Source organism: Lathamus discolor, chromosome 2 (genome assembly GCF_037157495.1).
Source record: "Lathamus discolor isolate bLatDis1 chromosome 2, bLatDis1.hap1, whole genome shotgun sequence".
NCBI classification, from domain to species: domain Eukaryota; kingdom Metazoa; phylum Chordata; class Aves; order Psittaciformes; family Psittacidae; genus Lathamus; species Lathamus discolor.
Genome location: NC_088885.1, coordinates 50,722,408 through 50,749,925, shown reverse-complemented (window position 1 = coordinate 50,749,925; position 27,518 = coordinate 50,722,408). Strand labels below are relative to the sequence as shown.

Here is a 27,518-nt window from a genome sequence, read left to right as displayed (position 1 = left end):
GTGGTACAAGCTTGTTTGCTCTGCGCTAGGAGCACTATGCTTGCCTGCCTTGCTGCCTCCTTGCCACTGCAAGACTATGTGATGGTATTTACAAGTAGCAGAAATTGGGCAAGTTATCACTGGAGTGTGAATATATGATTCCTTATTAAAAGCCAAGGTTTTTTCCTCTAGGCTCAGCCCAGCTCCAGCCACCTTTTCATTCCTGCAGCTTCTCCTGTTGGCCATTTGGTGCATCCCTTGCTTTTCTTACTGTATGGTTTCTGCAGTATTTTATAGTAAACTATGCTGGCAGCATAACTGGGCATCTTCACTTGCCCATTCTCAGACTGCTGATACACTCTGCATTCCATGACTGGGCTTTCACTCTCACACTGTGATACCTGCTACCACCATCTGCTTTGTTAGTGTCTTAAAACATTTTTCCCCTAAAGAGAGAACAGATACAGTTTTAATTTGGAGTCTACTTCTGGGCTTTCAGCTTGCTCATCTGAAAGTTATTAATTCCAGGACAGGCACAATTCTCTCTTTTTCATCTTCAGATTCTGGTGCTGTTGAGGTAATGTATTTCTGTCTACCTAGCTTTTAGTTTTAAAGCCTTTACCACTGCATAACTCACTCCATTCTTGTTCTATTTTTTTCTTAGTTTCCTTGCCACTCTACTGCCAGCTGGGGAAAACCTGTTATCTCCTTCCTACAGGCATTGCACAAAGAGATAAAAAAGCAATTCCAGTGCCAAAGCTCAAAGTCTACCTGCCCATCCTTCAGCCACCATCCTATCTTGGCTAAATCTGACAGTGTCTAAAGCTTGGAGCCTCCTCAGGTTCTCCTTGGAGATTTCCTTACACATCCCTATATGTTCTGCATTCAGAGACATACAACCACGGAGTCCATGCAGCAACCTGTGCTTCTGCTGGTAGTCCCCAGTGAGGTGCTCTGTGCCCATTTTCACTTCCAGAGCGTACCCTGAAAAGGGCCAAGTGCCTAAAGATGGTCTCAATTTATGTTCAGCAGAAGAAACCTTCTGCTAGAATGAATTATAGGTTCATGTCCCTCAGCTACCTGAAGGCTTCACAGCATTATCTTCTTTCCACAAGGCTCTTCTCTTAGGAGGAAAATAACTGAGCATCTTTAAGCCAGCTATTCAAGGACTTCATACAGTGTGAGAAAGCATCACCACAAGAATATACCCAGTGCCAGACCTGGTGAGCAAGACTCCTACAGCCCATGAGCATTGTGAGCACCATGTAATGGGCCCCATAGGTCTGCAGCAGTAACCTTGCTTCCAAGATGTCACATCTTGTAAAAAAGGGTAACTTGACCTCAACACCTACCATCAGCAGAGTCCTCTGCATAAGAGAGCTTCATATGGAACTGGATGTTCTTAGCCCTTTCCCCTACAATACTTTGAGAGGTCTGTTATCTTGATGCCATTCCTGAAGGTGTGTGACTTGAAACAGCCATAGGTATTAGAGGGCCCAGGTTAGGCTTTTAAATCTAATTCTAACTCACTCACCCAAGTTAAAACACATAATTTATTCTGAAGCTAAGATATTAATCCAGATGAATGTACATCACCCCTTTCTAACCTCAAGACTTCTAAACACAATTGCCTTAGTATGTATTATGTTATCGAATAGTATTCAAGGATGCTGTTTATCTACATATAGCTGATTCAAGGCTAGCTGTAGTAAAGAATTAATTGCTCAGTATGTGGTTAAAATGGATTCCATCTTTACAAGTTTATACATTTAGCTTCAGTCATTTTTTTTATGACTGGCACTAATGATAAGCTTTCAGAATAAACGTGTATTGTTCTACATTGTTAGTAAAGTGGCCGTAATTCCTACCCTGCCTAGTTTTCCTGTTTTAATAATTCTTCTAACCAGGATTTTGTAGACCAGTGCTGCCTTCCTTGAATTATTTTAGATGAATAACTCTGATGCCACGGAAATATTTTACTGGTGCCTCCCTCACCCCCTGGAAAATCCATTCATATTCTAAAAACTTAAACCCCAGAAATTTGCCAGTTCCCAACTGCCATTTGCTCCTTATAGCCCGGTTTTGGAGCACTGCCAGAAGCTCTCATCAGTGTGCTCATGATGTATACATGACTCTTTCAGCATAACGTATGGCTGCGGACAAGAAATAGGCACATGAAAATAACGGCTGCTGATTTCGCTATCAGTATGCTCTTTGACCTTGACCCCTGGCTGGAAACTCCTGTATTAGTAATTCAAGTCTCATGTTGTCTCTTCTCTTTACTTGTAATACGTGTTCTGCATAGGCTTTATTACTAAGCACGTGTTACAGATTTCGCAAACTGAGAATAAAATCACAGTGTTAGCATGACACCCCCAAATACCAATCTGTCTGCTGGGTTTCTCATGGCAGCTAGTTACTCTTTGCATGATCTCTGCACCTTCTTACTGACCCAGCACAGGAGCAGCACTAATATTAGAGAGCGCTAAACTCTCTGCTAGTGTGGAATAATTTTATTTAAAACCACTAGTCTAGATTCCAATTGAATTTATTTGCCAAAACATGAGCCCTTGGTGTAGCACAGATGCCATTTCTGTGTGTGTGTGTGAAAGCATAGATTCTTGCTTAGAAAGATTTATCTGATATTAATGACAGAGCTGCATTTAGATGGCATGAATCAGTACGTGCCATAAACTGCTTGAACACTCATTAAACCTGATGAATTAAATAACCCTCCTGGGCTGGAGAGAGATGTTGCTGTTATAGTTTATGATATATCATATATCACATCTGTTCTACCCATGTTATTTTATGTGTAAAAGGGATAACACCAGCAGGAGTAATTCGTGCTTATTTTGGAAGAAACAGATGCTCAGCAAGCAAGCCAGTGCAAAAAGCCTGGAAATTGGGAAATCTGCTGGAAATCTCTCAGATAGGCTTAGGAAGTGCTGGGAGACTTTTCTAAATAGAGAAAAAGTCTGAAGAATATTATTATGGAGTAGTTATACTGTGGGTTGGGTTTTTTTTCCACAGTAAACCAACTTGTATTCTTCTTTGAATTCCTTTTGAGTGCTCTCCCTTTGGAATTGTTGCCATGTGGGCTACTTATCTGCCGCTTGGGTCTCTCAGGTTAGGGTCTGGTACTTGATGATACTAATACGCATCTCTCCTGTTCGAGGGGGTACTGGATTGGGGCCCAGATCTGCATTTCAGTGGCTCTCTAAATGGTTTAAGGCTTGTGCAAAGGTAAATCCTCCTAAAACTGCAGGCCAAACATTGCTCACTCTGTGTTATCTACATAAGCTCATTTCATTTATTATTAACTGGTAGCACAATTCCTCCAGTTCTCAGGTTTACACTTTTGGTCAGTCATGTGTGTGTTGGCTGGCTGAGAGCAGCTCCAATCAGCCTGAGCCGGTTCCCAATGGAGTTGGTGGGTTCTGAGCCAGGCCAGCTGCCCTTGGCTGTGAACTGTAAAATAAATATTTCTCCTAAACACGGAGCATCTTGAGTATTCCGAGAATGTCTCAAAAGCCAATCTACACTCTGCCAGCTCTTCTTCATATGCAATGGGGAAAAATCCTTTCAGAACTGAGGCATGGGAAGTATGTAATGCTGAGATGTGTCATTGTCTAAACTTTGGGCAGGGTGGGATGTTAGGGAAGGTTTCCAGGGAACCAGGAAAACTTTCACAAACTTACTGGCTGACATCCATGGCAAGTGTCATTCCAGATATGGCAGAGAATTAAGCAGCTCCGTAGCAAAGTAAAACTACATCCAAAAATAAAGATCATAACACTTACATTTTAACGTTAAATGCTAAATATTCAAGCACTGCAGAAGTCAGTGAGAGTGAGGAAGAGACTTACTATCCCTGGTACTGTTTAGAGGAATAATTTTCTGTGATTCTGGTTAAAAACGAGTGGCTAGATGCATTTAAGTATGTGTATTGTTTCTCGCTTTAGGAGGAACTGATCTTTAAGTTACTTACAATATGCTTTATAAGTAAACCGTGGATAAGATTTCTCTCACCTGTCCAGTAACAAGTCAGGCTGTGATGAGAACATAATGTCTATTCTAAATCTAATACATAGCTACACAAAGAAAAAAGCTACCTTTCAAAGAAGTTCACCTAGGACTACGAAAATCCTCACTCAGGCTACATAAAATTACAAAAGTAAACAAATACTCAACACCTTTGACAGCCAAAGCTCTGCTGACCTAGAACCAAATGCTGAAATATGAAATTGATACTGCTCTATGCAAGACATTGTCCTTTACTGATTCTCCTCTTGCATGTCCATTTGCTCCTTTCTCAGCTATCTTTCTGTCTGGGGCACCATTGGACTGCCTTGATCCCCAGATCCAGTACTTTTTCAGTGCTGACAACTCTCTGAATTACTGGATTCCTTGGGGTGCAAGCACCCATAGGCAGCTGCCTGAATGGATCCTGCTGTCTAAGTACCTGCTGCAGACAGTGGAGCTCTAGTCAATACAATCCATTGACCCTCAAAGGTATTTGAGCTCATTGTAAAGTACTGGACTATCTAGGCTCCACTGGAGAGACTGACATTGACTGTAATGTCACCCTACGTACCAGCCACCCTGGCAGACACCTTGACTTCCATGTCCTAAGCAGGAACTGAATCGTACATTTCCTTTCCAGACTAAGATCCTGGCACATCTTTGTGACTACCCCAGTTGGTTTTGGTTCAGTTTTTAATCTTTCCTTCCAACGTTTCCTCCTTTCTACATCCTCTTCTAATCATAGGAGGTGATAAAACCTTTCTGTCTGTCACTCAGGCTCCCAACCTGGCCAGCGTATTAGCTGGGATTTAGCTGAGCTGTGATTACTGAAATATCAGTGGTTCTTGATTTCTGACTTCTCTAACAGCCAGTCCTTCCCAGCAATACACACAAGTAAATCCCTCCTCCAGACACCCAGTGTTTCACACCTAGATCCTTTCAGGCTCCTTTCCGTTGCTCTTAAGAAATCCAATCCTACCCTGCTCCTACCCACTGGCTATCAAAGGTTGTTGTGGAGACCTCATAGCAGCATTCCAGTATTCGAAGGGGGCCTATAAGGGTGCTGAGGAGGGACTCTTCATTAGGGACTGTAGTGATAGGACAAAAGGTAACGGGTTAAAACTTAAACAAGGGAAGTTTAGATAGGATATAAGGAAGAAGTTCTTTCCTGTTAGGGTGGTGAGGCACTGGAATGGATTGCCCAGGGAAGCTGTGAGTGTTCCATCCCTGCCGGTGTTCAAGGCCAAGTTGGTCAAAGCCTTGGGTGACATGACATGGCTTAGTGTGAGGTGTCCCTGCCCATGGCAGGGGGTTTGGAACTAGATGATCTTAAGGTCCTTTCCAACCCTAACTATTCTATGATTCTATGATTCTATTGTCCAGACTGGGTTGCCTCTCATCTTTCTTTTTCCACAATGACAGCTTTTTCTCAAATACATCAAATATAAGCTTCTTGCCTTGGCTTTCGAGCTAAGCTTGGCTAGTTCCCTACCTTCTGCATCAGCTTTCATTGCCTGTCAAGGCAGTTACTCCCTGCTGGGTGCCATCATTCCCTCATTAACTTTTCCAACAAGAACCTGTATGTGTTCTTTCCTCAGGCCCTCAGGCTTGGGAGAGACATCTTGCAAACAGCCACAAAGCTACATCATGACCTGTCTTCAAAGCTCTTATTTAAATTCTCCTTTGCCATAAGGCTTAAGAAAAAAACCCACTTTTGACACTACTCAGACTACAAGAGTGCATTATACTATATATTTGTTAAGGATTTCTCATATTTCCTGTATAGTTTTTTCTTACACTTTGAGTATAAATTCTTTGGGGTAAGAATCGCATTCTGGAGTTTATCCTTAGAATAGGAATAAATACATCAAAAGGATTAAAAAAAGAGGGTAGTAAATCTTTTTCATTCAAGAGAAGGATAAGCCTAAATTTCCTGCTGGTCAGACGTTGTGAATTTCATTAGAAGCCATGAGTGTTGACATCAGTTCGCCTCATTCATTGCTATTATTTCTAGGGTAAGTCTTTGGGAGACGCGAGAGCACCATTTCAGTTAGCGGTATAGAACACCGGCTGCTTCTTCCATGCTGCATTTTTTGGAGAAGCCACTGGAGGGACACCTCCACTACAAAACTGAAACCAGCTGCAACCTGCTCCAGCGCTTCTAGCCTTGTCCGTTCCAGCTTCCTCTCTGACGGAAGACTCCAAACACGGGTGTTATTTGCTGATTATGAATCATTTCTGGTTTAAAATCAAATGCCTCACACTGCCTAAACTTATTAGTTGTATAGGCATAGGAGTACAAGAAAGAAAGGCTAAAAATGCTCATGTCACTTTGGACCAATGTCAAAACTTAAAACTTCATGGGGAGGTACTAGCGAAGTCAAACTTGCTGAGCATCCTGTGTTGAAGTGAGGTTGGCTCATACAAAGGCCTCAAGACCAGACAAGGAACACATCTGCAGTCACTGGATATTAGGCAACCAAGTCATCTCTGGTGGCCAAGCTGCTCCTCTTACTGCTGCAGTGATGGCCATGGCAAAGCCAAAATATCATGTTGCAGTCCCCGGGAGCTGCACAATATCCCTTTTCTATATCAAGTCTACTCCTGTTGTTGAAAGCTGACTCTTGCCAAACCACATTTTTTTTTTCTGAGCTAAATAAAATAATATTTATGGCTATCCACCACTTTCCTGTAAAAATAATAGTCACCAAGAAAGTGCCAATCTGGAGAAGACATGCCAAATGTGTCTAAAACATATCTCTGTAAATACAATTCTATTTTTGTCTGAAACAGAAGGCAGGAAACATTTATGTTCCTGAGTATCTAAATTTATCTTGAAAAGAATATTTATTAAAGTCACCATAGAAACAGAAATTTAGAAGTATTAGACTTATTCCAGTTGTTGCAATTACGATTTCCTCCACAGCATGATCTGTTATATAGCAAATAATGAACAGCTCAATATGTTATAATTTTATTCTAGAGATTTTTGCTCTGTGATGGAAAAAATCCCCAACTTTAGTAGCATGTAAAACTGCCCTTTCACATCCCCTTTTACTGAACAAAAAGAGAAAAGAACATGGAATATTTACCTGGAAGTAAAGACGCAAGGAAAATGTTTGAACTTGCAGTCTATAATTTAGGGCAGTATCCAGGAGTGTTTGTCAGATCTAAAAATGCTTTTTTAGTTGCTGATTAATAAGCAAGCTCCATGGCTAACTGTGCACAGTTACTGAAGAGTCTGCTCTGCCTGGTGGTCCACTGGTCCTCCTAAATCCCTTCAACAGTTGGCACAGCTACTGCTTATAAACCCATTTTAAAAATGAGCCTATCATGATTTTGCAGGAAACTGTTTTTGTAGCGCGACTTCTTTAACCACAGCATTCCCTGGCTGATGCTTGGTCCTCGCTTGGGATAGTTCCCTCTGGTTTACAAAGGCGAGTGCACATGCCATATTCCTGCTGGATGGCCTTGTGTTGACCTCTGCTGTGTGGATGTGTTCAACATGGGAACTATTTTGGTTAGCAAGCGTTTTATAAATAATCATTTACGAATGCCAAACTTTGAAATAACTGCTTTCATGTGCTAAAAACTAACATTTACCATGAAAAATGTTTCATAAAGTATTAAGCAGTCTATGCTCCTCCTCTTACTTGGTGCAGCCTTTCATTCTAGCTATTTAGTACAGTAGCTACTCCAGATGAGCAATAACAGTTTCATCATTTACGATATGGTTGATATAAATCCTATAATAACTCCCATTGTCCTATTGTGGAAGCTTCATCTTTTCTTATTGGATGTATTTTCTAAAAGCAACAATGTAATCCTGTATGCACAGGTTATATTTATCACAGCTGGCTTAGGCAGAGACAGAATTAATTAGGAAGTGTCTCAAATGTCAGATCATTAAATGAAATTCTAAAAAAGTGAATTGTAGTCTTCAGGGAGAAGATATCTCACAAAATGACCCTTGAAACAAACTAAAATTGCTATAAAACATTCATTTTTTCAATTGCTTATAGGGACAATGTATGTGGTTCCGCATAAACACTAAAGATTTCTGATTTGATGTGAAGGTCAGCATAGAAGTTGTGATGAAGAATTTCTTTCAGTCTCTGAGGAATGGCTAAACACTGAACAAATATTTAATTTGCATTTTACATTACTCTTGAATAGACTTTTCTTCTTCAAAAAGTCCCCTAGAGTTTATTTCACTTCTTTTCTTGTCAAACATTTACAGGATTAAAATGAAAAAAACAAGACATACATAGCAAACAGTTAATATTTAATAAATTCTTCCCTTTCACTTATATTAATACCAAAAGGTACTGTAGTTGTAAAATAAGGGAAAACGCAGCATATTTCTCTTTCCATCCTAAAGTAACAGCTTCCCTAGCCTGAAATCAACATTCAGACTCAGTTATAGAAAAGCATTTTAATTGGAGAGACTCTTGCAATATTGTTTTAAAATCGTGACTGTGACGTCTGTTATTTCAATGCACTATCTGGGGACTGCCAGGAGATTTCTGTATCAGAATGCTAACTCTTACCTGCATTAGAAAAGGTAACAAATTAAGTCAGAAAACAGAGTGTGGGGGATACGATATTATTTTTCTCCCTTCCCTCCCTTTTCATCCCCAAATGAATCTGTTTAGACTGAACCAGTTTTAGCTGCAGTGTCAAGGCAACACGTTATGAAAAGGGATGCTTTGAAGAAGCTCACACCCATTTGCTGAGGTATTTTGTAAGCCCTTTTGTGAATATATGGACCCTTGTTGGTTAGTGACTTTGCAGTACTGACAAGATGCAGAACGTGCCAGCGTACACGTGCAAACACAGGAGGATAAACAAGCCCTTCACACTGCAAGAGCTAGTGATAGTGAGCTGCAGTGAGGAGGAAAACTGCATTAAAAACAAGTACACTCTTTCCTACCACTGATCCTAGTGCACAAAGAATGTACCAGATCCAGAGGCAAAGGACATGAGGGGATAGTAGCAGAGCCAGTTAGTATTGAGGGTTGAGGTTGTATTATATGAATATTAAACATAGCTTCTAAAGAGCAGTGGTCTCAAATGCACCAGAATTTATTTAAGGGGATTGTTTCTTTTTAAGACCCCCCAAAATCTGCAGTTTTTCTGTGGGCACCCAGTTGCCTGGCCTCACTATGTTAAGATCTGTGGTTCTTCCCACATCAATAACAGTTAAGAGGTGCTTGGGGTTGGCCACCCTTTCAGAGACCCATCCCTGGGATTTCACTTCAGCTGTAGGGTTGTAGAGATGGTCTCTGTCCACTCTTCTCTGCAGAATAGGTTGGAGAACCTGTTCCTGAAATTAGTGAGTGTTTGGAAAGCCTCCAATATTTTTTCCACATAAAACATTATTGACAGCACCGTCAGTGATCCCTCCCACAGTCCCAGTTGACTTTGGAAGAAGGGAGCTTTCAGGAGGCAAGTGAACATAGATTCCTGTTCTGCTGTCTCTGTCTCTGTCTATTATTGCATAATGCTGTAGAGGGAGATCAAGGCTCTATCCCATCTGCTTTGCAGTCCTAAATTCACTGAGAGGAAATTGTGGCTTGGAGCGCAAATGTGCCTCTGCACTTGGTACATCACTGCTTGAGACTGTACTGGAGAAGGGAAGAGACAAAAGCACCCAGTGTATTGTAGCTGGCTCTAAACTGGTGCTCAGGTGCCAGAACTTGTAGTCAGGAAGCTGGATAGCTTTGAAATTAAGGTTTCAGTGCTGCCCTTGTGACTCATCTTTGCTAGTCTGTGTCAGCACATATCGGTAACCACAGGCATATGTATGGTAGCTTCACCTATAGTATGAGATGAAACTCACTATGTTCATAATTTTGTGTAACAGAGAAAGTGCTTCCACCTAGAACTTGCCAGCTCTCCACCACACCATCAGACTTAGAGCGCGTAGTGGGACTGGAAGCATATGCCAGTAAAAATGTCTGTGTGCTTAAAGGAATCCAAAAGGGACTGACCATCAGCCTCTAATCTTCTACCAATCTTGCTGAATTACTTTCATTCAATCTTCCTTTGTGTTCTCACCTGATATCACACTTATCGCTTCATAAATGTTCCTCCTATTGAAAGCGCAAGCCTTAGTAATCTGTTAAGAGGGTACAGTGAGTGTTACATGAGTGTATTCTTGGATTTTTTTTCTTTGTGAACCGTTAAAATTGCTTCTTGAGGACATGAATGCCTTTTCTGGCTGTCTCCATGCCTCCATTTTAATCTTTGATGCTAAGGACATTTGAGAAGTACAGGTCATGTTGCATTGGAGCACAGGATGTAGGAAGCTTACTGCATAAATCACAGACATTCTGTTCCATTCATAAAGAAGAAATAATTAGGCATTTTTTTTCTGGAATAAAATATCTTGAATAACAGGCTAACACTGGGCATTTTTCAAAAAAAGAGGTGGTTTGGGGTTTTTATTTGTTTGTGGGTTTTTTTTGAGACAGCAGTAATAATCATAATAATAATACTGTCTGCTTTTTGTTTCATATTATACAAAGATTAGCCTGAAAGAGATATCAATTATATTTGTATAAGAACATTTTTCATCACTGTTTTTAGTCCTGTGTGTTGCACTGATTAAGGGGAATTGATCTTTGTTGCCATATGAAAATGGGAACACAAACATGAGCTCCATGATTGTATAAGTTGTGCTCAAGGGCCATAACTCCAGCCTAGAGGAACACTTTGTGCCTTAGTCAGACCATGCAGCAAGTCTATCAAATGTACAACGTGTCATATACAGATTTCTGTCTAGTGGACCTTTCTGTCCCAGACTCCACATTTATCATTGTCTCCCTGACAGGAGCTCTGCCCTGTTATCCTGACTTGTATGTCATTTATCAGTGTTAAGCACAACAAAAGAGTATCTCTTTAAACCCCCTTTACCCTTTCACATGCTTCTACCCTTGAATAATGATATCTGTCTCTGCAGCCACAAATATTCCATTTCATCCTTTCCTTTGTATTATGTTAGATGCTCAATAAGTGATTAAAATGGCATTCGTGCACTTTAAAATGAAAATTATTATGTTGTTGCAGTTATGTGTAAGAGAAGAGATAAAAGCATTTGGGTGCTTTTGCCCCCTTTTTAGGCATGTCAAGTAAAAAGAATTTTGTCATAAAAAAGAATAATCCACAAAGTCAAAACACAGCAATGACAGCTCAGACCAATCTCACAGTCCCAAGCTCAAACCTGAATTTTCAGCTGTGGTATAAACCACTGTCTCCAAAATTCTGACATAAACACAGAAAGTAAAATAGCATTAATGGTCTCTCAACATACTTTCACGTATGACTACTGCATTTATTTTACTCAAGAACAAAGGGGAAGGTGTGGGAAATGGGCCACAGGAACTTAGAAAGGTTACACAAAAAGTGAAAACGGTTGCTGGAAAAGACATTTCCAAGCAGCGTTTCAGAAAACACTTGCTGCTGACACTGGCAGGGCAGCAGGGCGTCATCCCTTTAAAGTTCAAGAATATAATCTTGTACAATTACAACACTCCTTTGAAACCTGGACATGCAGCTGCATTTTCAGATGATTGTGACTCAATCACCAATAAAGTTGCTGTCCATGGGACAGGCAATCAGTATAATTACATTGGGTTTCTGGATTACAAAAAAGAAAACATCCGAAAGCTTACCATGAAAGCCAACACCTGCTCTTTCAATCCAGGAGTTATTGTTGCCAATTTGACAGAATGGAAATTGCAGAACATCACGAAGCAATTGGAGAAGTGGATAGCACTTAATATAGTAGAGCAACTTTACTGTAGGACTTTGGCTGGCAGCATTACAACACCTCCACTGCTAATTTTATTTTACAAGCAACATTCCAGTATTGACCCCATGTGTAATGTTTGGCATCTCAGGTCTACTGCTGGAAAAAGGTACTCCTCAGTTTGTGAAAGCTGCCAAGTTGCTCCATTGGAATGGACATTTCAAGCCATGGGGAAGAACAGCTTCATATACCGAAGTCTGGGAGAAATGGTATGTCCATGTCACTACAGGCAAGTTTGGCCTAATCCGCAGACATTCAGAAGCCTATGAAGCAAAGCAGAGTTCGTTTTAATAACTCAGGAAACTCTTGTGGAGGTCCATAGCGGTCCTGACATGCAAATTTGTTGCCTGACCCGGGTCTAGGGGCGAAAGACTAATAGAAGCATCTAGTAGCTGGTTCCCTTCGACGTTTCCCTCAGGATAGCTGGCACTTGGCCGTGGGGCAGTTTTACCTGGTAAAGCAAATAGTTAGAGGTCTTGGGACAGTTTTTCCACAGCTGAAATGATGAAAGGGGTGAGATTGTCTTCGAACTCTCGGAGTTCATGAATCATTTCATCCACTGTTAGTGGTAGTATGTCATTCCATGTTGCTGTTGCCAGTGAATGGGCATATGATGATGGTGTGTTCTGTGTAAATTTCCACCACATGGGTCGTGTACATTCAACTTCATCTGGGTCTATGGGTATATCCCCGTTATTTGGCTTGATGTGATAGATCATCTCTACGATGGCTGCTTCCCTCAGAGACTGGATGCCTTTCTCTAGAGTACTCCACTTGGCTGAATGACTCATAACATTGTCCTTGTATGGAAACCTTTCTTTCACAGGTGCCAAGAGCTGCCTCCAAAGTCTGAGGGACTTTTTCTCTCTTGCAATTTCTTTGTCAATTCCCCCTTCCCTAGAAAGTGATCCCAGCTGCTTGGCTTCCCTACCTTCTAGTTCGTGACTACCGGCCCCATTGTCCCAGCATCGGAGCAGCCAGGTGATGATGTGCTCCCCTAGTTGACAGGTAAAATCTTTTGCATTTTCCGTAACTTGGTTGAGGTCCGAGGTCGAGAAGTCACCTCTTCTTCTTATTCTTCTTCGTCATGTGATGATGACTCCTGATCAGATGCTGTCCTGGGTAGAAAGTGCATTGCCATTGATTCTTCATCTTGTTCCTTCATCTTTTTTGTCTTCTTTTTGCTTTTCCTCTTGCTTACAGGAGCAACTGATATTGGTACGAATTGGTCCTCTAGTTTAGCTGCAGTATCTGTTGTCAGGGTTTGGGTAACTGCTGTACTTGTTGCTGGGGTTTGAGTAGCTACTGTACTTGTTGCTGGGGCTGGTGTAGCTGCTGTACTTGGAGCTGGGGTAGCTGCGCTGCCATCAGATCAAGGGACATTTTTTACCTTTTGAAGGTGCTGGATAGTGTTGAACAAGGCCCTGTAAGCATAGGCTGAGCCCCAGCATGTTGCCATGATTTGTCCGTCTCTGGTATGGCCAGACTGACCACACACCTCATTTAAGCGTTTTACAAATTTTTCTGGATTTTGCACTTGTTCAGTGGTGAAAGTCCAAAGCACTGGAGGGGTCCACTGACCTAGATACTTTCCCATACTATCCCACACACCCTTCCACTCATAACTGTCCAGCCTTGGGGAAAATCTCCTGGTCCTCCTATATCATTGTCTAACCCTAGACAAGGCCCAAACCTGACTTTGCTCAGCTCCTGACATCAGAAGAAATGGTCGTGGATAAAACACACTCTGTATGTGTGCCAACATGGTGATCCTCATCACAATCAGCAGGCAGGTCTCAAGGGTACCTAAAGGCCATTCAAAACCTTCAGAACTCTCAAATGATGCTGTAAATGGTCTGGTGGGGGGGCTGGGAGTGTGAGGGAATGTCTCCTTCATGGATTGACCACCCAAGGAGGAGAAAAAAGATGTGTAATTATTAAGCACTTCTATTATATACCTCCCAAAGTATAGAGGTGGTGACCACACTGGGAACATAAGCCAGATTGGTTTCATGATCAATGATTCTATTGTATTACAAGTCATTACCATAAAGTACAATGAAACAAGAACCTTAGCCCAAGGCCCCCAGCTGATACACACTAACACAGCAAATACTGGCTGTAAGTAAGGTACGACATGCTGAAACTGTGAGATCAAGAGCAACAAATTTGAGAAGCAATAAATCAGCATTGTGATGAGTGACTACTAATCCAAAACAATAAATGTTTATCACAAATATGATTAGACACACTCCGGTTGGATCTGTTGTTATCTCAACCCTTCGTGCCCCATGTCGGGTGCCAAAAAGATCTGTCATGGTTTAAGCCCAGCTGTAAGTCAGACCATGCAGTCTCTGTCTCACTCCCCCTCTTCCCCCGCCCCTGCTCCAGGAAGGATGGGGAGGAGAATCGAAAGACTGTAACTCCCACGGGTTGAGATAAGAACAGCCCAGTAACTAAGGTGTAACACAAACCACTACTGCTACCACCAATGATAATAATGATAAGGGCAATAACAAGGGAAGAGAATACAACTGCTCACCACCCGCTGACCAATAACCAGCCCGACCCAAGCAGTGATCTAGCCCTTCCGGGTAACTGCCTCCAGTTTTACATCCTGGGCACTATGTGCTGTGGTGTGGAATACCTCTTTGGCTAGTTTGGGTCAGGTGTCCTGTCTCTGCTTCCTCCTGGCTTCCCCTCCTCCCTGGCAGAGCATGAGACTCATAAAGCCCTTGGTCAGAGTAAACATAGTAAAACAGAGTAAACAGAGTAAACAGAGTAAACAGAGCAGTAACTAAAAACATCGGTGTTATCAGCACTGTTCCCAGGCTGAAAGTCAAAACCACAGCGCTGCACCAGCTACTAAGAAGGAGAAAAATGACTGCTACTGCTGAACTCAGGACACCATGTTTGCCTCCATGTTTTATAACAACAGGCCATATTTATACAAAGTTGGTAACATGCTGGAAATCATAAGATTCACAGAATTAATGTCTAGCTATTTCCTTGCAAAACATTTTATAGAGATGTGTTAGCAACTCTCTATAGCAGGTAAGGTCCAGGCTCAGGTTATTACTTACAGCTTGGAGTTTCAATCTATAGTCAATAAAAATGCCAAACCAATGCCAGTTTGAAACTTTGCTTCTTATTCTCTCATGTACACATACACACAAGTCATCCGTTCTCACATCTCTCCTTTTACACCTCCTACTGTTTTCCAGACCTATTTCCTCATTCCCTTTCTGAAAGACAAAAAGCACCTTGTCTTTCATGTTTTGTTCAGACTCCTCATGCTCCTGCTCTCCTGAGCACTGCACTGGTCATGCCTGGTCCCTGGCACTCCTCACCACTGTGCTGTATCTTTTCAAGCATCACTTAGAGGATGTTGAGACCTGCAGATGTGGCCACAGCATCAAGGAGTTATCTGCAGGGGGAGAAAGTGCTGCATGGCATAGCTACCGCAAAAGGACTGCATGGGAAAGGATGAAAGGATCCCTCTTGTTACTCCAGATCTGGGTCCTGAGAAAGACGTCAAGACTGTTTATCTTTGTGTAATATCTGCAAAGCCTCTCTGACAAAGATGGGCAAGTGGCTGTACCACTTGATGCTGAAGGGATCCTCCAGAAAGGATTATTGGATGAAAACCAGGTCACCAGCTCCTGAAGCTGGTACAGCAGGAATACAAGTAGAAATGAAAAGGGTCATTTGGAAAGCAGGGTATCTCCAGACCTTGATTTCCAGTTCTGGCATGTGAAAAGTTCTTGGGGAGTCTAAATGCTGGAGGCTGGTTGCCATCCCTGAGTAAATTTGCCTTTTGTATTTGTTTCCTTGTGACCATTTGCTTTCAGTGTGGTAATTAACAGCCTGGCTATATATCTTGCTAATTGCCTCCTTTCTTGTTTTGCAATTGAGTTTACTTGATCCCATGTGTACACTGGTCTTAAATACACTTAGCTGAAAATTGGTAGATTTTTACTGAGTAGAGGAATAAGGTTCTGGACCAGGTTTTCAGTAGAGGGAACAAAATCCCTAATAGGTTTACAAACATGTCCATATAATGGTATTTGCAGCACTTGTATGCTGGCATGCCAGAGTCTGGGGAGTTTGAGACTTCCCTGAAGGCAGGACACTGCTTCTTGTTTATGAGTTCCTATCACAAAGTAGAGATCTAGGAATAAGTCTCTCACAGAGGCTGCCAGCTGGCAGAATCCATTTTTCAACTGACAAGCATGTCCCAACTTCTGACTTCTTCAGGAGCATCTCTGGAGGGCAGCTAGGCAGTCTCAACACCCTTTCTCTGGCTGCTTTGCAAAGCTACCACCAAAAGATCCATTCCTGTGCGAACATCAAAGGGTACACAGTGCTTCAGATAAACTCCTACTCTAACAAAGCCTTATTCAAAGATGCTATGGCAGCAGTTTTCACAAACTGGGATGCACTGACCTAACAGCCACTTCCCAGTAGAAGAAGGACCTACTCCTTTCCTTTTTGCCCATCTTTGCTCCCTGCTACACACTCTTGTCATTTACCACGTGGCAGGTCTGGATCTCTCTGGATCCCTCTGCAAATGGATGCAGCTCATTAACTCAGAAAGAAAACTCAACATTTTTTTTCTCTTGGTTACCAAACATTACAGGAGACTGGACTGACAGGCAGCAGAAGACCATGAGAAGGGTCTGAGGAGACTGGAGATGGTGCACAGGAAACAGTGGGAGCATGTGGCTGGGTGTAGGGAAAGGGCACAAGAATCATGTCTTCATTTTGAAGGCAGTAGCGCACCATTAGATCAGCCCACCAGATCATAACACTTAGGTTGATACATCCTTGGGTTTCCCAAAAATATTACTCCTGGTATAACTGAAGACAGCCTTCTTCCAAGTGGCCCAGGCAGGTGGCTCACAGCTGCCTTACAATCAACTCATGACCTTTCAGTCATTTCCCAATGATGAGCTCCCATCTTATAGGAGGTGTTTCAGGCGTTAGTTCCAGATGTATTAGTATTTTGCACCTTGAATGAATTTCACCCCATTTCTGTTATTTCAGTCTGAAGTGCCTTCCAGTCCTGTACAACATACCAGTTCTTTTCTGCTTGGGAAAACCTCCCAGCTTTGTGCCATCAACACTCTTCATCAACATGCTCCTTACATTTGTGCCTATTTAGCGTTTGTATTTAGGCTACATTTTCAACAAACCACATGCTACTTCATATACCCTGACAGAGGATGACTTAACCCCACATCATCACTTAGTACAGTAAGTACAGCATTTGATGCTAAACACCCTCCTGGCAAGATTGTTATAACTCCCACGGAAATCAAAAGGGGTCTTTGCACTGATGTTAGTGAGCCAGGTCACCATGCTGAACAGTTGAAGTTTAAGATCAGTAAGTTGTGAAGAAAATGGTTTGAATATGCCAGTAGGTTTTTAGGGTAAATTTTGTAGCTTTCTATTGATCATTACAATGGGAGAAAACCACCCTGTGTTTAAACAAAATTACAGTGAATTGCTCAAAGGCAAAACAAAATTCTCTGCTCAGCTGTTTGGCTCACATTCATCTCCCTTTACTCCTATAGAAGTGACATTTTAATTAACTGTGTCAGGTGGATGTGTAATGTCTCTGCTGAAAAGCCTGTATCTGCTCAGCTGTGTGTCATAGTTTCTATACCACTAACGTCTACAAGAGGTCACGCCTTCATGGCAGGAAGATCCAAATTCTGAACAAATACTTTATAATACATAATCTGGCTAAGCTTTTGTTCTTCTGGCACAAATGTATGGAAAGTAGTGATTTCCTTGGATTATTTAAATACACATTTTTTTTCTATGAGCAAGCTAAAAAATCTCTATAGCAGGATCAAAAATCAGTTGGTAATAAACAGTTTTGCATGGGACTGGCTGGCTAAATGGTAGCGATTTTGTTCCTCAAGTGAGTGCTTTTAGCTATGAATACCTAAGTGTGCAAATGTAAACCGCTGCTTTTGCAAATATATGTGCAGCTCTGAGGTTCACTTTCTCTGAATGTTAATGGACACAGAATTCAATCACATGAATATTCAAAGGAAGTGAACACAAAAGCAGCACAAGTGTGGTTGAAGCAAAAATGTAATCCCAAATGACGGCTTCTCCCTGCCCCACAAGTGTGAGCATCTTAAACTTTGAGAGTTTTACAGTATTGACCTGACTGCATTTTTCAGGTAAATATAATGCAATACAAGCCATGAGACTCCACAGAGTCTTAGGAGGAATGTGTTGATTGTGTCACAAAGTCTGATTTGGATCTGAAGCTTTCCTAGTCACCTGTCAGCTTAGGCCTAGATAGGATTGCTGTAGTGTGGGAAATACTTCTGCTGGCATGACAGGAGATGGTCAAAGAAGAGGATCGCTAGCTTTCTGAGACTTCCTTGTCAAACCAGGAATGAGGGTGAGCAAGGAGGGAAATAATGTGTGAAATTCTCTGAAAGGTGAGGGATGAAGGCGAGCCTTTTTTTTTTTTTTTTAATAACAGTGTCGGGGTTTAAATTGTGAGTGTGTGATTTTAACATCATTGAGCGGGAGGGAGAAACAAAGGAGGAACGGAAATCTATGTATACACTTCTATATGTACTTGAACATATATTCTTAATCTGTCACCTTAAGATGTGCCCACTTAGCTGCAGCTGTGAGGGGGAACCTCTGAAAGAGTCACAGAAGCAGGAGTGGGCATACAAATATAATTAAACTCCAGGAGGCTGAAGTGCTGCATTTGTTATTCAGGAACAGGAACTTTCCTGATGCATTTTGATTTTACCAATAAGGAAATCACACACCGATGCAACCTACAGGGAGAGAACGTTGGAGGTTATGAGCGAAACCAGTGAAAATTAAAAAGAGACAATCTAGACCTTTGGAAAAGCTAAAGTCATTTTCCCAAGTGCATAATGAGCATATGATCAGCAGGAACATACCACACAATAGTAATGTGAGTAAGTGGCATCTTCCCCAGAGATAATGGGGAAACTGAGGCACATACGTGGTTGGGGTTCTGATTCTGCAGAGCACTTAAATAAATGCTTCAAACGCAGCCCATTCTCATTGATGGCAAACATTGCTTTCCTAAACTTAGTCCTATTTATCTCAAATCCTTCCTCCTTAAAACAGGGATAATGTGATGACTACACCTAACAGTTATTCTGTGGCTGGAAATATGCACAGGTTTACTTTGCTAAGACAAAAGCTACGCATGTGGAGATGAGAACAAGAGATGGTCAGAGACAAGCTTGGTATAGGAGTACTGCTGAGAATATCAGGCACAACTATCATTGGTGTGATGGCAGTAGGAAGTGAGGAGGAGCAAGGACTGAGACTGGTAGGTGATGGACGAGATAGATAGGTATGTAGGAAACCTCAGAGAGATGTACTGTTGAATTTGTGTTGCTATTTCAATGGAAACTAAATGTAGCACGCTTACCATGCAGAAAACACAGTAACAAGCCGTGGCTTCCTAGATACCCTTATGCTACACCAATGTAAGTGAGAGACACTGGGGAAAGGCTTGGTTTTAATACTCATTCACCCTGCAAGATGGGCAAGACATGAAGGAGCAGAAATCAGTATATTAATTTCTAGTCTTCTCAAAAACTAAGGCAAAGCTGCAGTGATTAGTGCAAGCTCTATGGTCAGAATCTTAATTCCTTCATGTCACCTTAATTTCTACCACCAGCAACTTGCTTCAGTAGCTCAATGGAATATGGATTATATTTATTTATTTAGCTAGTAGGAAGGGTTTAGGTAATGTAGTCATTATATTAAGTCTTGATGCCTGTTCCAGCAGCTTAACAGCTGATGACAGACCCTCAAATAATCAAATCTAAATGCATTTTCAAGTAAATTAAATACTTCCCTTTATTATACTGTCTTACTGGCACTATGCCAACTGCCATTTTACAGATAATCCTCCAGAAAAGTAAGATCTGATAAAAAAATTGCATTTCAGTTTACTTCATTTACCAGAATTTTAATTTTAGTATTCTGTGGCTGACTTCATAAATGTCTCATTACAATAATAACTGCAACTCTAGGCACAGTTGCATCAAGACCTTCCAAAACTCTAGTATACAAGGTCACTTGCTGTCTGTGTGGTTCCAACAGAGAATAATTCTCCATTCCACTTAGTGTCAGAACCTCTTGCCTCTTCTGGAAATGCCACCAAATGACTTGAAGATAGTATAAACACATAATTGAAATCAATTTACTTAAAAGGATTGTGAACCTTGATATATGGGGAGATCTGCTTTGATAATTTATGGAAAATTGCTGGAGAGGCCAATACTGCATGGCTGCTTTTCCATTTTAATTCCATGAGAGGATCTGGTAAAAAATCAGAATTTGAGTAGGTTCTGTCTCCCCTAACTTGTGTCATATAGGAAGCAAGCACATAGTCTACACTAGCCACGTGGGGTCCCTCTGCATTCAGTGGAGAGACACCTTCATCCCTTTTACTGTGGGCTCTCAGACTTTATGCTGAGGGGCCACTGTGATTTTGGGCAGTCCCTCCTCATGAAGACTTACTTTTCCTTGGCTGTAGTTTGCCAAAAATGTTGCCTTAAACAAACAGACAAACAAACAAACCTGTCAAAAAGATTCTCTTGTGCCTCTTTCACAGAAAACCTATGTTCAAAATTTTTCTGAACCTTCACTTTGAACAGTATCCAAACACTGAACTAAAACCTAATATCTTATTACTAATTTTCTTTTTCCATATTCCAATGCTCCTGCTTTCTCTCCCATTTTTCTCTTTATTTTCCAACAGAGGGAAAACAGAACAGAAAGTACAGAGAGAGAGGAAGATTAAGTCTATTAACTACACTGTTAAAGGCTCTCTGAATACACAGCCAGGGACACACTCAGGATTCTCAGGGCAAGTATGGCTTCACTATAGGATATTCTCTGCAGAGTTGTATGGGATTATGTGAGCAGGGTTACCTCTTCACTTGCTCCTCTGTCATCAACCCCCAACAATCTGCTCTTCATACTCCTGGGCTTCTCCGAGTTGTAGGGATAAAAGAGAATTTACAGTACTGGCTCATTTCTGCCAGATCTGGTAGCAGAGAGTCTGCTACTTTTATCAATCTGGTGACTCAAAGCAGGCAGGATGCTGCAAGTCAGACAGAGCAGCCTGGCTGATTATTCTGCAAATGTTTTTCTTTTCAAATTTGCTTACATATCAAAATATGAGTTTAGTTGATAAAAGCCAACAGCTCCATCAGAGTCCATTACAATCTATCAGGCAAATACTCAGTGATTTCCAAATTAGTCCATGGACTACAACACATTCAAGTGATCTTTATAATCTCTCTTGTAAAAAAAAAATTCCACCATTATAAGAATTACACAAACATGGATTTACCAGGCAGATAGATTGCAATGTAAATGACTTGTGTTTGGATAGGTAGAATGCATACCAGAATGCATGCTCAAATGAGAGACCAAATGAGAGACCATATTGACTCTTCCCGAGCTGTTATGGTCTATTAGATAAATATTATCTTGGTTCAGGATTGTGGTAGTTTTCTATATGCACAGTTTCCTGATAAGCCATATGGACTCTCAGATAAAATTGTGTCTTCAGATTTAGAAAGTGATATGGCTGAATAGCTGTAATGAGTATGAGGAATCTCCTGTTAACAAATTAATCAGAATGTGTCACTGAATGCCCTCTCCCCTTTCTGTGTTAGTATGTGCTATAATACATACCCGGCAAACAGCCATTGCTCTGTGGTATTTTGACAAAAAACACATGCCAAGGGCATGGCAACCAATCCCTGCACAACAGTTGTGGATGTATTTGTGTCCCAATGCTACTGTGATTTTTCTTATTATTTTCCATCTTGTTCACACAAATGCACATACCCACACAACCACAGCTCACTGAAGTTAACAGAAAGAACTTCATGGATTTCCAAGGCATGGATTTCCATCACACCTTGCCTTTTCTCACTTAATCTACTAAACACATTTTTCAGCCACCAAGGTCAAAAACTAAGTGGCTTTATATTTCATCTGCATGGACTGTGCGCTCCAGAGATCCTTGTGCAATTTGTAAAGAATACACATAAACTGACCAAGGCTGGGACACAAACCGTCAGCTGGAGCCAGGCCCCAGCTCTGTAGGTGACATACCAAGCAGCTCCACCATCCTTAACAAGCATGAGGATTTGTCCAGTGCATTTGTGCATTTCTCATCACGTTGGTGTGAGAAACTGGGAGGTGAATTCCAGTTTGTTTAAAGTGACTTTAGACCTTGGAGTGGACTATTTTCTCCTTTGTACACCTTGCAAAAGAGGTCTTTCGCTACTACCTGAAAAACTGCTAGTTGAAGAGGACAGAAAAAGACATTATTTCTCGATAAATTATTTTTATTTTTTTTCCCCAGCTTCTCCTCATGATTAAAGTAGCTGATTTTGTCCTGAAGAGCAACACAAAGGTTCAGCATTATGCACAGATAGCCAGGGTGCCTGAGGGTACGACAGGGCTTATGACTCCTGGGTGCTTTCCTGTAACTGTGACTCAGAATGGGCACTGTATCAAAACATAAGTATCTTGCAAGAAGTTTTTTGAAAGGATCTAAATTTTTCTCACAGCAGAAGTGTCACATGGCTGCTGGATAGGATGCTCCCAGGGAGCTGGGGAGGGTGAGTCCCACTTTGGGAAAGGAATGGTCCACCCTTTGGATGGATACAGGCAAGGCCACAAGTGCTATTGCATTATTTCTCACAAATGGGTTAAGCAATTTTATTTTAGACTATTGTGTATTTTACCTCCAGACCTTAGAATCTAAGGCAACAGACAGCATGTTGAGAAAGTAATTTTAGCAGGTGAGGAATGTAACTTCATTTGGTCCTGTATTCCATGACTTTCTTATATTCTTAATGCTATTTAAAAGTAGCTCTGCTGTGAATGGCTAAATTTGTTCTCTGAAGCGTGCTGCTGAAATGTAAACATCATACAACTTTGATTTCCTATGAATAGAGAACACATGCTGTTACTGAAAAGAACATACAAGATTGCCAAGCGTTTAGAAATCAAATGTTAATTATGAGTCAGAATGGGAGGACACAATGAGCTTTTGCCCATTCATTGTGGCAAAGAGATAATTTCTAAGCCTCTACAAAAATTGCACTTTGCAGGTCTGTTTGGATTCCTGTATTTTGTCAGGAGAGTGGCATTTCCACTTCTTGCAGAGGATCAGCATCTGCAGGCACTGTCTAATGCTGTTGTTTACCTTTATGAGGAGGTCATCAGCATCTTGCCTGTGCTCATATTCACAACCATCCTCATGAATCAGGGTTAAGACGTTCAACTTTAAACAGCCTGACTGTGTTGCAGATGTGCTGTCAATGCTTTTATAGGTCAAATTACACAATGGTGGTTTTATTTTTTCATGGAAACATACATCTTTCTGTGTGTATTAGTCTCTACATCAAGTTTTGAATGTGATAATAACATAGTCATGAACCTGAAGCATCAAGAGGTGTCAAAATAAAACCAACTGCAAGCAGCTGGTTTATCCTCCCCAAAATTTCACCAGCAGCAAGTAAAGATGAGGCCTGTTTTTATCAGTGGCTGGATGACTGGATCTTGACACATGCAACTTACCAAATCAAAGCTGTGCACTTAGTAGAAATTTTGGCTTCCTTTTGCTTTTCCAGGAGCTAATATCTTAAGAACTTATTCAAAAATAAGGTTAAGGGCACAGCCTCCCCCATTTCCAACATGTAAGTCAGCTGGGAGGAACTCTCAGTGCTGGGCAGTGTATAACTGGCAGGAAATAATGCACACTTTACTCTTGCTGCCACCATGGAGGTTATTGCAAGAACTCATCTCACTTTATTCAAATAACCATTTTGGAAATAGGCTTTGTTTCATAGAATAGAATAGTTAGGGTAGGAAAGGACCTCAAGATCATCTAGTTCCAACCCCCCTGCCATGGGCAGGGACACCTCACACTAAACCCTCCCACCCAAGGCTTCATCTTCTTCTGTACCTTGTATTTCAGCAGAGTGCTCTGTGTCCGGCTGTTCTGAAGACAGCCACCCCTTCCATTCTCCAGCAAGTGCTTTTCTCATGAGATTTCTAACACAGCCCATACCCTGTTCAAAAGGTTTGGATAGGCTTGAATAAACATCTGACCTTCTTGAAGAAGAAAATCTAAACCTCCCTCCCCTCCCACTCCAGCTGTGGTTCTTTTGAGGTTCTTTTCTACTATTTGTCTTTATTTATCAAGCAAAGACAATATGCTTGACCCTATATAAGAACAGATTTTCAGATTTAAAGAAGCTTTCAGCTATAATGGAAACAACTGAACAAGTTCAAAATTGTGAATAAATATAAAGTCTGTAGGAAGTAAGTTTTTATTTTTAGTGTTTCACACTGTGAAGAATACACAGAATAAATAAAGCCCCTTGTGCTTCTAGGTACACAGCATATGATGAACCCCATCTCCAGCTCAGTCTGACAACTGCTCCTATAACTATATTGCAGGTTTGGTGGAAGAAGTGAAGAACTGTGTGGCTTGATCAGCCAGGATTTGAAAGGTCTTTCATGCTTTTATTTTACTAAAGCATTGCTGTTTTCAGCCAGTTGTAAAGTGTGCCATCAAAACCCAAAAGTAACTTAAATGGATGCGGGTTTTCTTTTTTATTAACTGCATGCCTTTTCACTTGCCATTTTTAACTGAACATTTCCTGTCCTCCAAATCATTCTAGGTTCAGCCTCCAAGAGACTAGCAAGGGAAAATCAGGCCATTTAAAAATAAAATAGATTACTTCTGCACAGCTTTCTTTAATCAAAACCATTATAACTGATGGCTCAGAGCCTTGATTACACCTCTTCAGAGGGCACCCCTTGATTTTGTGCGACATCCCTGATTATTTTATTTACTTATTTATTTATTTATTTATTAGCTTTTACTTTCTGCCTTGATTTCTAGGTCACAGAGTTGAGGCTCTTTCTCGTTTTAAGTGCACTGGCTTGTTTTTCAGTGCCAGGTTATTTTTCTTACAGGGACTATGAAGTAAACATGCCCATTTTTCAGAGGGAGACAAAAATTCCCGTGATCACATATTCCTGAAGTTCTTTCTCTTCCTCCCCAGCCCCTGTGGAGAGCAAGACTGGACCAAGAGTCATTCCTCCCGACCTCTCCCGAGCACCCGCAGAGCTAAGGGCCAAAAGGTCATTTTCTCAGGTTCCCTCTGGAGGGAGAATCCAAAGGTCATTCCCTCCTGCCCCAACTCACCCCAAGTGCATCTGAGAGACATTTAAAACTCCTTTGAAGAGGAAGAGATGGAGTTTGTGTGCTTTACCTACTGCCCTCAGCAGCCAAAAGATGTGAACCAGGGTTATGCATGAAATGTTTCCCTTGACACTCAGACTTACTCAGGCCTGGCCTCGGGTTCAAGGTTTGGCACTTTGTGAACTTCAGTGTGGATGGGCAGACATTGCTCACATAGCTATGAAGTAGGCCTCACTGTTTCTGCTTCCTTTTCTGTTCCTCAAAGCAGCCTTCTCCTTCCCACAGCCCCCAGGATCCTCCTCCTCCCAGAACTGGTTTTTACTAGTAATTTACCAGATGTCATTAGGGAGTGGGGTTGAACAGCTCTTAATCTCTTGATGTTCCTGGTTCTTGGGAATGGAGCTGCAGGGATCATTTTATAAGTCCTCTTAGAAACCAAACCCAGATAGACTCACCCAGCCTCACCCAGAGCTCCTGCTGCTGATGCCCACTGCTTTGCTATTCATGAACCCTTGGACTGGTTTTGGAACCACAGTGCATTTCCCAAGAGTGAAGTAAATAGTTAAGGTTCTACACTTCCTTTTCATCCCTTTCAAGCAAAAAGTATCTTTTTTTTCTTGCTCTCCAAATGACCAAGTAAAAGAGAGATTTCTCATTGTTAATTTCTTTGACCTGCCTGAGGGAGGAAGGAAGAGAAGAGCAACAGTTATTTCACAAGGTCCCCCGCAGAAGGGGGGCACCAAGGGTCACTTCCCCTCAATCTGTCCCCTCCAAAGGAGTGCAGTTAGGCTGTGTCAATGCCATGGTCTCTTTGTGGTGGATATGCAGCCAGAGGTCATCCCCTTCCCCAGCCCTGCTCTCGCTGCGGATGCCCACTCTCTCCTGCGTGCCTGCTTTCTCTCACACATGGGGGGCAGGGGAGATCAGTTCTTTTTCCCTCCCTCTGCTTTGTGCAGAGAGAACTCACAAGTCACTACCTGGGCCCCTTTTGGAAGGAGACAATAGAAAAAGGGCAGTTCCTAGGGTTTTTTTCTGAGGATTTTTCAGGCTGCTGGGGCATAGCAGAATTAGCTGAGCAAAGCTTTACAATCCAAATAAAAATGAAATGCTGAAGTAAAGGTTTTGAGCCACTTGGAGGTTTTCGTAACACTGTCCAGAGCAGTTGCAAATCCACTGCAAAATTTCTATTGACCCTTGGGTACACACCAGCCCTAAATTTAGGGAAAATGCTAATCTCCTGTGAAGAACTGTAAGAAAGCAGGGCTCATGTGAAATATACCAGAAAATCTTGTTTCTGTGTTACCAGACAGAAAACAATAAGTAAAAACTCCTATCCTGCTTGTTGTTTTGAGGTTTGGGTTGTTGCAGGTAGCTCCCTCAGGGTTGATCTGAACCCTTCGAAATAATGCAAGTGTTCTGGTTGAATTTCATGCTCTTTGGGTCAGGCCAAAATCAAGCTTCCATCTTTACATTAGTCTCTGGGAAGATCTTTAAGGAGCTAATGTAGAATTAAAAGTTTTTTGTCAAGAGCTTCCTTTTCACAGGTGATCTGATTCTTTCAAGTCTGGAGCCTAACTTTTGTTCAGAGATAGGGGTCTGCAGTTCCCGCTGAATTTGATGAGCTTGTCTTTGCCACCTCCAAAGCAGAACCAAGGGAAATAACACTGTGTAGCTGCTTACTTTAGGACAAGAATTTGGCCCCAAGATTAAAGAAGAAAACACACTTGTACATTGTCAAGACATCCTACAATTTCAGCCTTAACTATTTCAAATGACGAGAACAGCAAGCTGCTCAAAAAAGATGTGCAGGCTTTTTATGTACTCATAAGACTGACTGAATAGCGAAACTAATTTGGCAACACAAATCATCATGTACCCAGAACTTCTTCATGAACTCCTTGGCAAGATTCAAAGCTCCTTTTGACACACTCCAAGACTGTTTACAGGAGAACATATTCTAGTCCAGACTTCTTTCTCTTCTCCTCCTTCCCACTTCCTCTACATGCCAGAATGACTTCTCTTATGGCAGATGTTGACTCCTGGTACTGCGATTGCAGTCTCCACACTTCAGCACACTAAAAATGAGTCCAGAATTTCCTATTCAGCTTTTGAGATGACGCATTATTTCCATAGAAGGCATGTGGAAGAACTTCAGGTTTATTCCCTAGGTGAAATATATCTCTGTGATGCTGTGAGGCTTGGGTGGTAAATGGGTGCAAAATGCCTTGAGATCCCCGTGTAAGTGCGCAACATTGGTGTTCTACAGCACCTCAGCACTCTCAAGTTCCAGGCTGGAGCCATTCGTCAGTGCTTTGGATGACTCCCCGTGAAACAAACGATTTGCAAATAGAAGTGACATACTGTTCTACACACTGGGCTGCACATTGGTGGGATGCTGGTCCTCTGCACAGCACCGAGCCTTTCTGT

At 41.6% G+C, this 27,518-nt stretch overlaps 1 protein-coding gene across 1 annotated transcript; it reads left to right on the top strand.

The window, feature by feature from the left end:
* Nucleotides 1-11,328: 11,328 nt before the first annotated feature.
* On the top strand, nt 11,329-12,109 carry LOC136009026 (glycosyltransferase 8 domain-containing protein 1-like). Its single transcript, XM_065669115.1, is given in 2 exon segments — nt 11,329-11,930; nt 11,932-12,109. Coding segments are annotated over 2 exon segments (780 nt in total).
* Nucleotides 12,110-27,518: the final 15,409 nt, after the last annotated feature.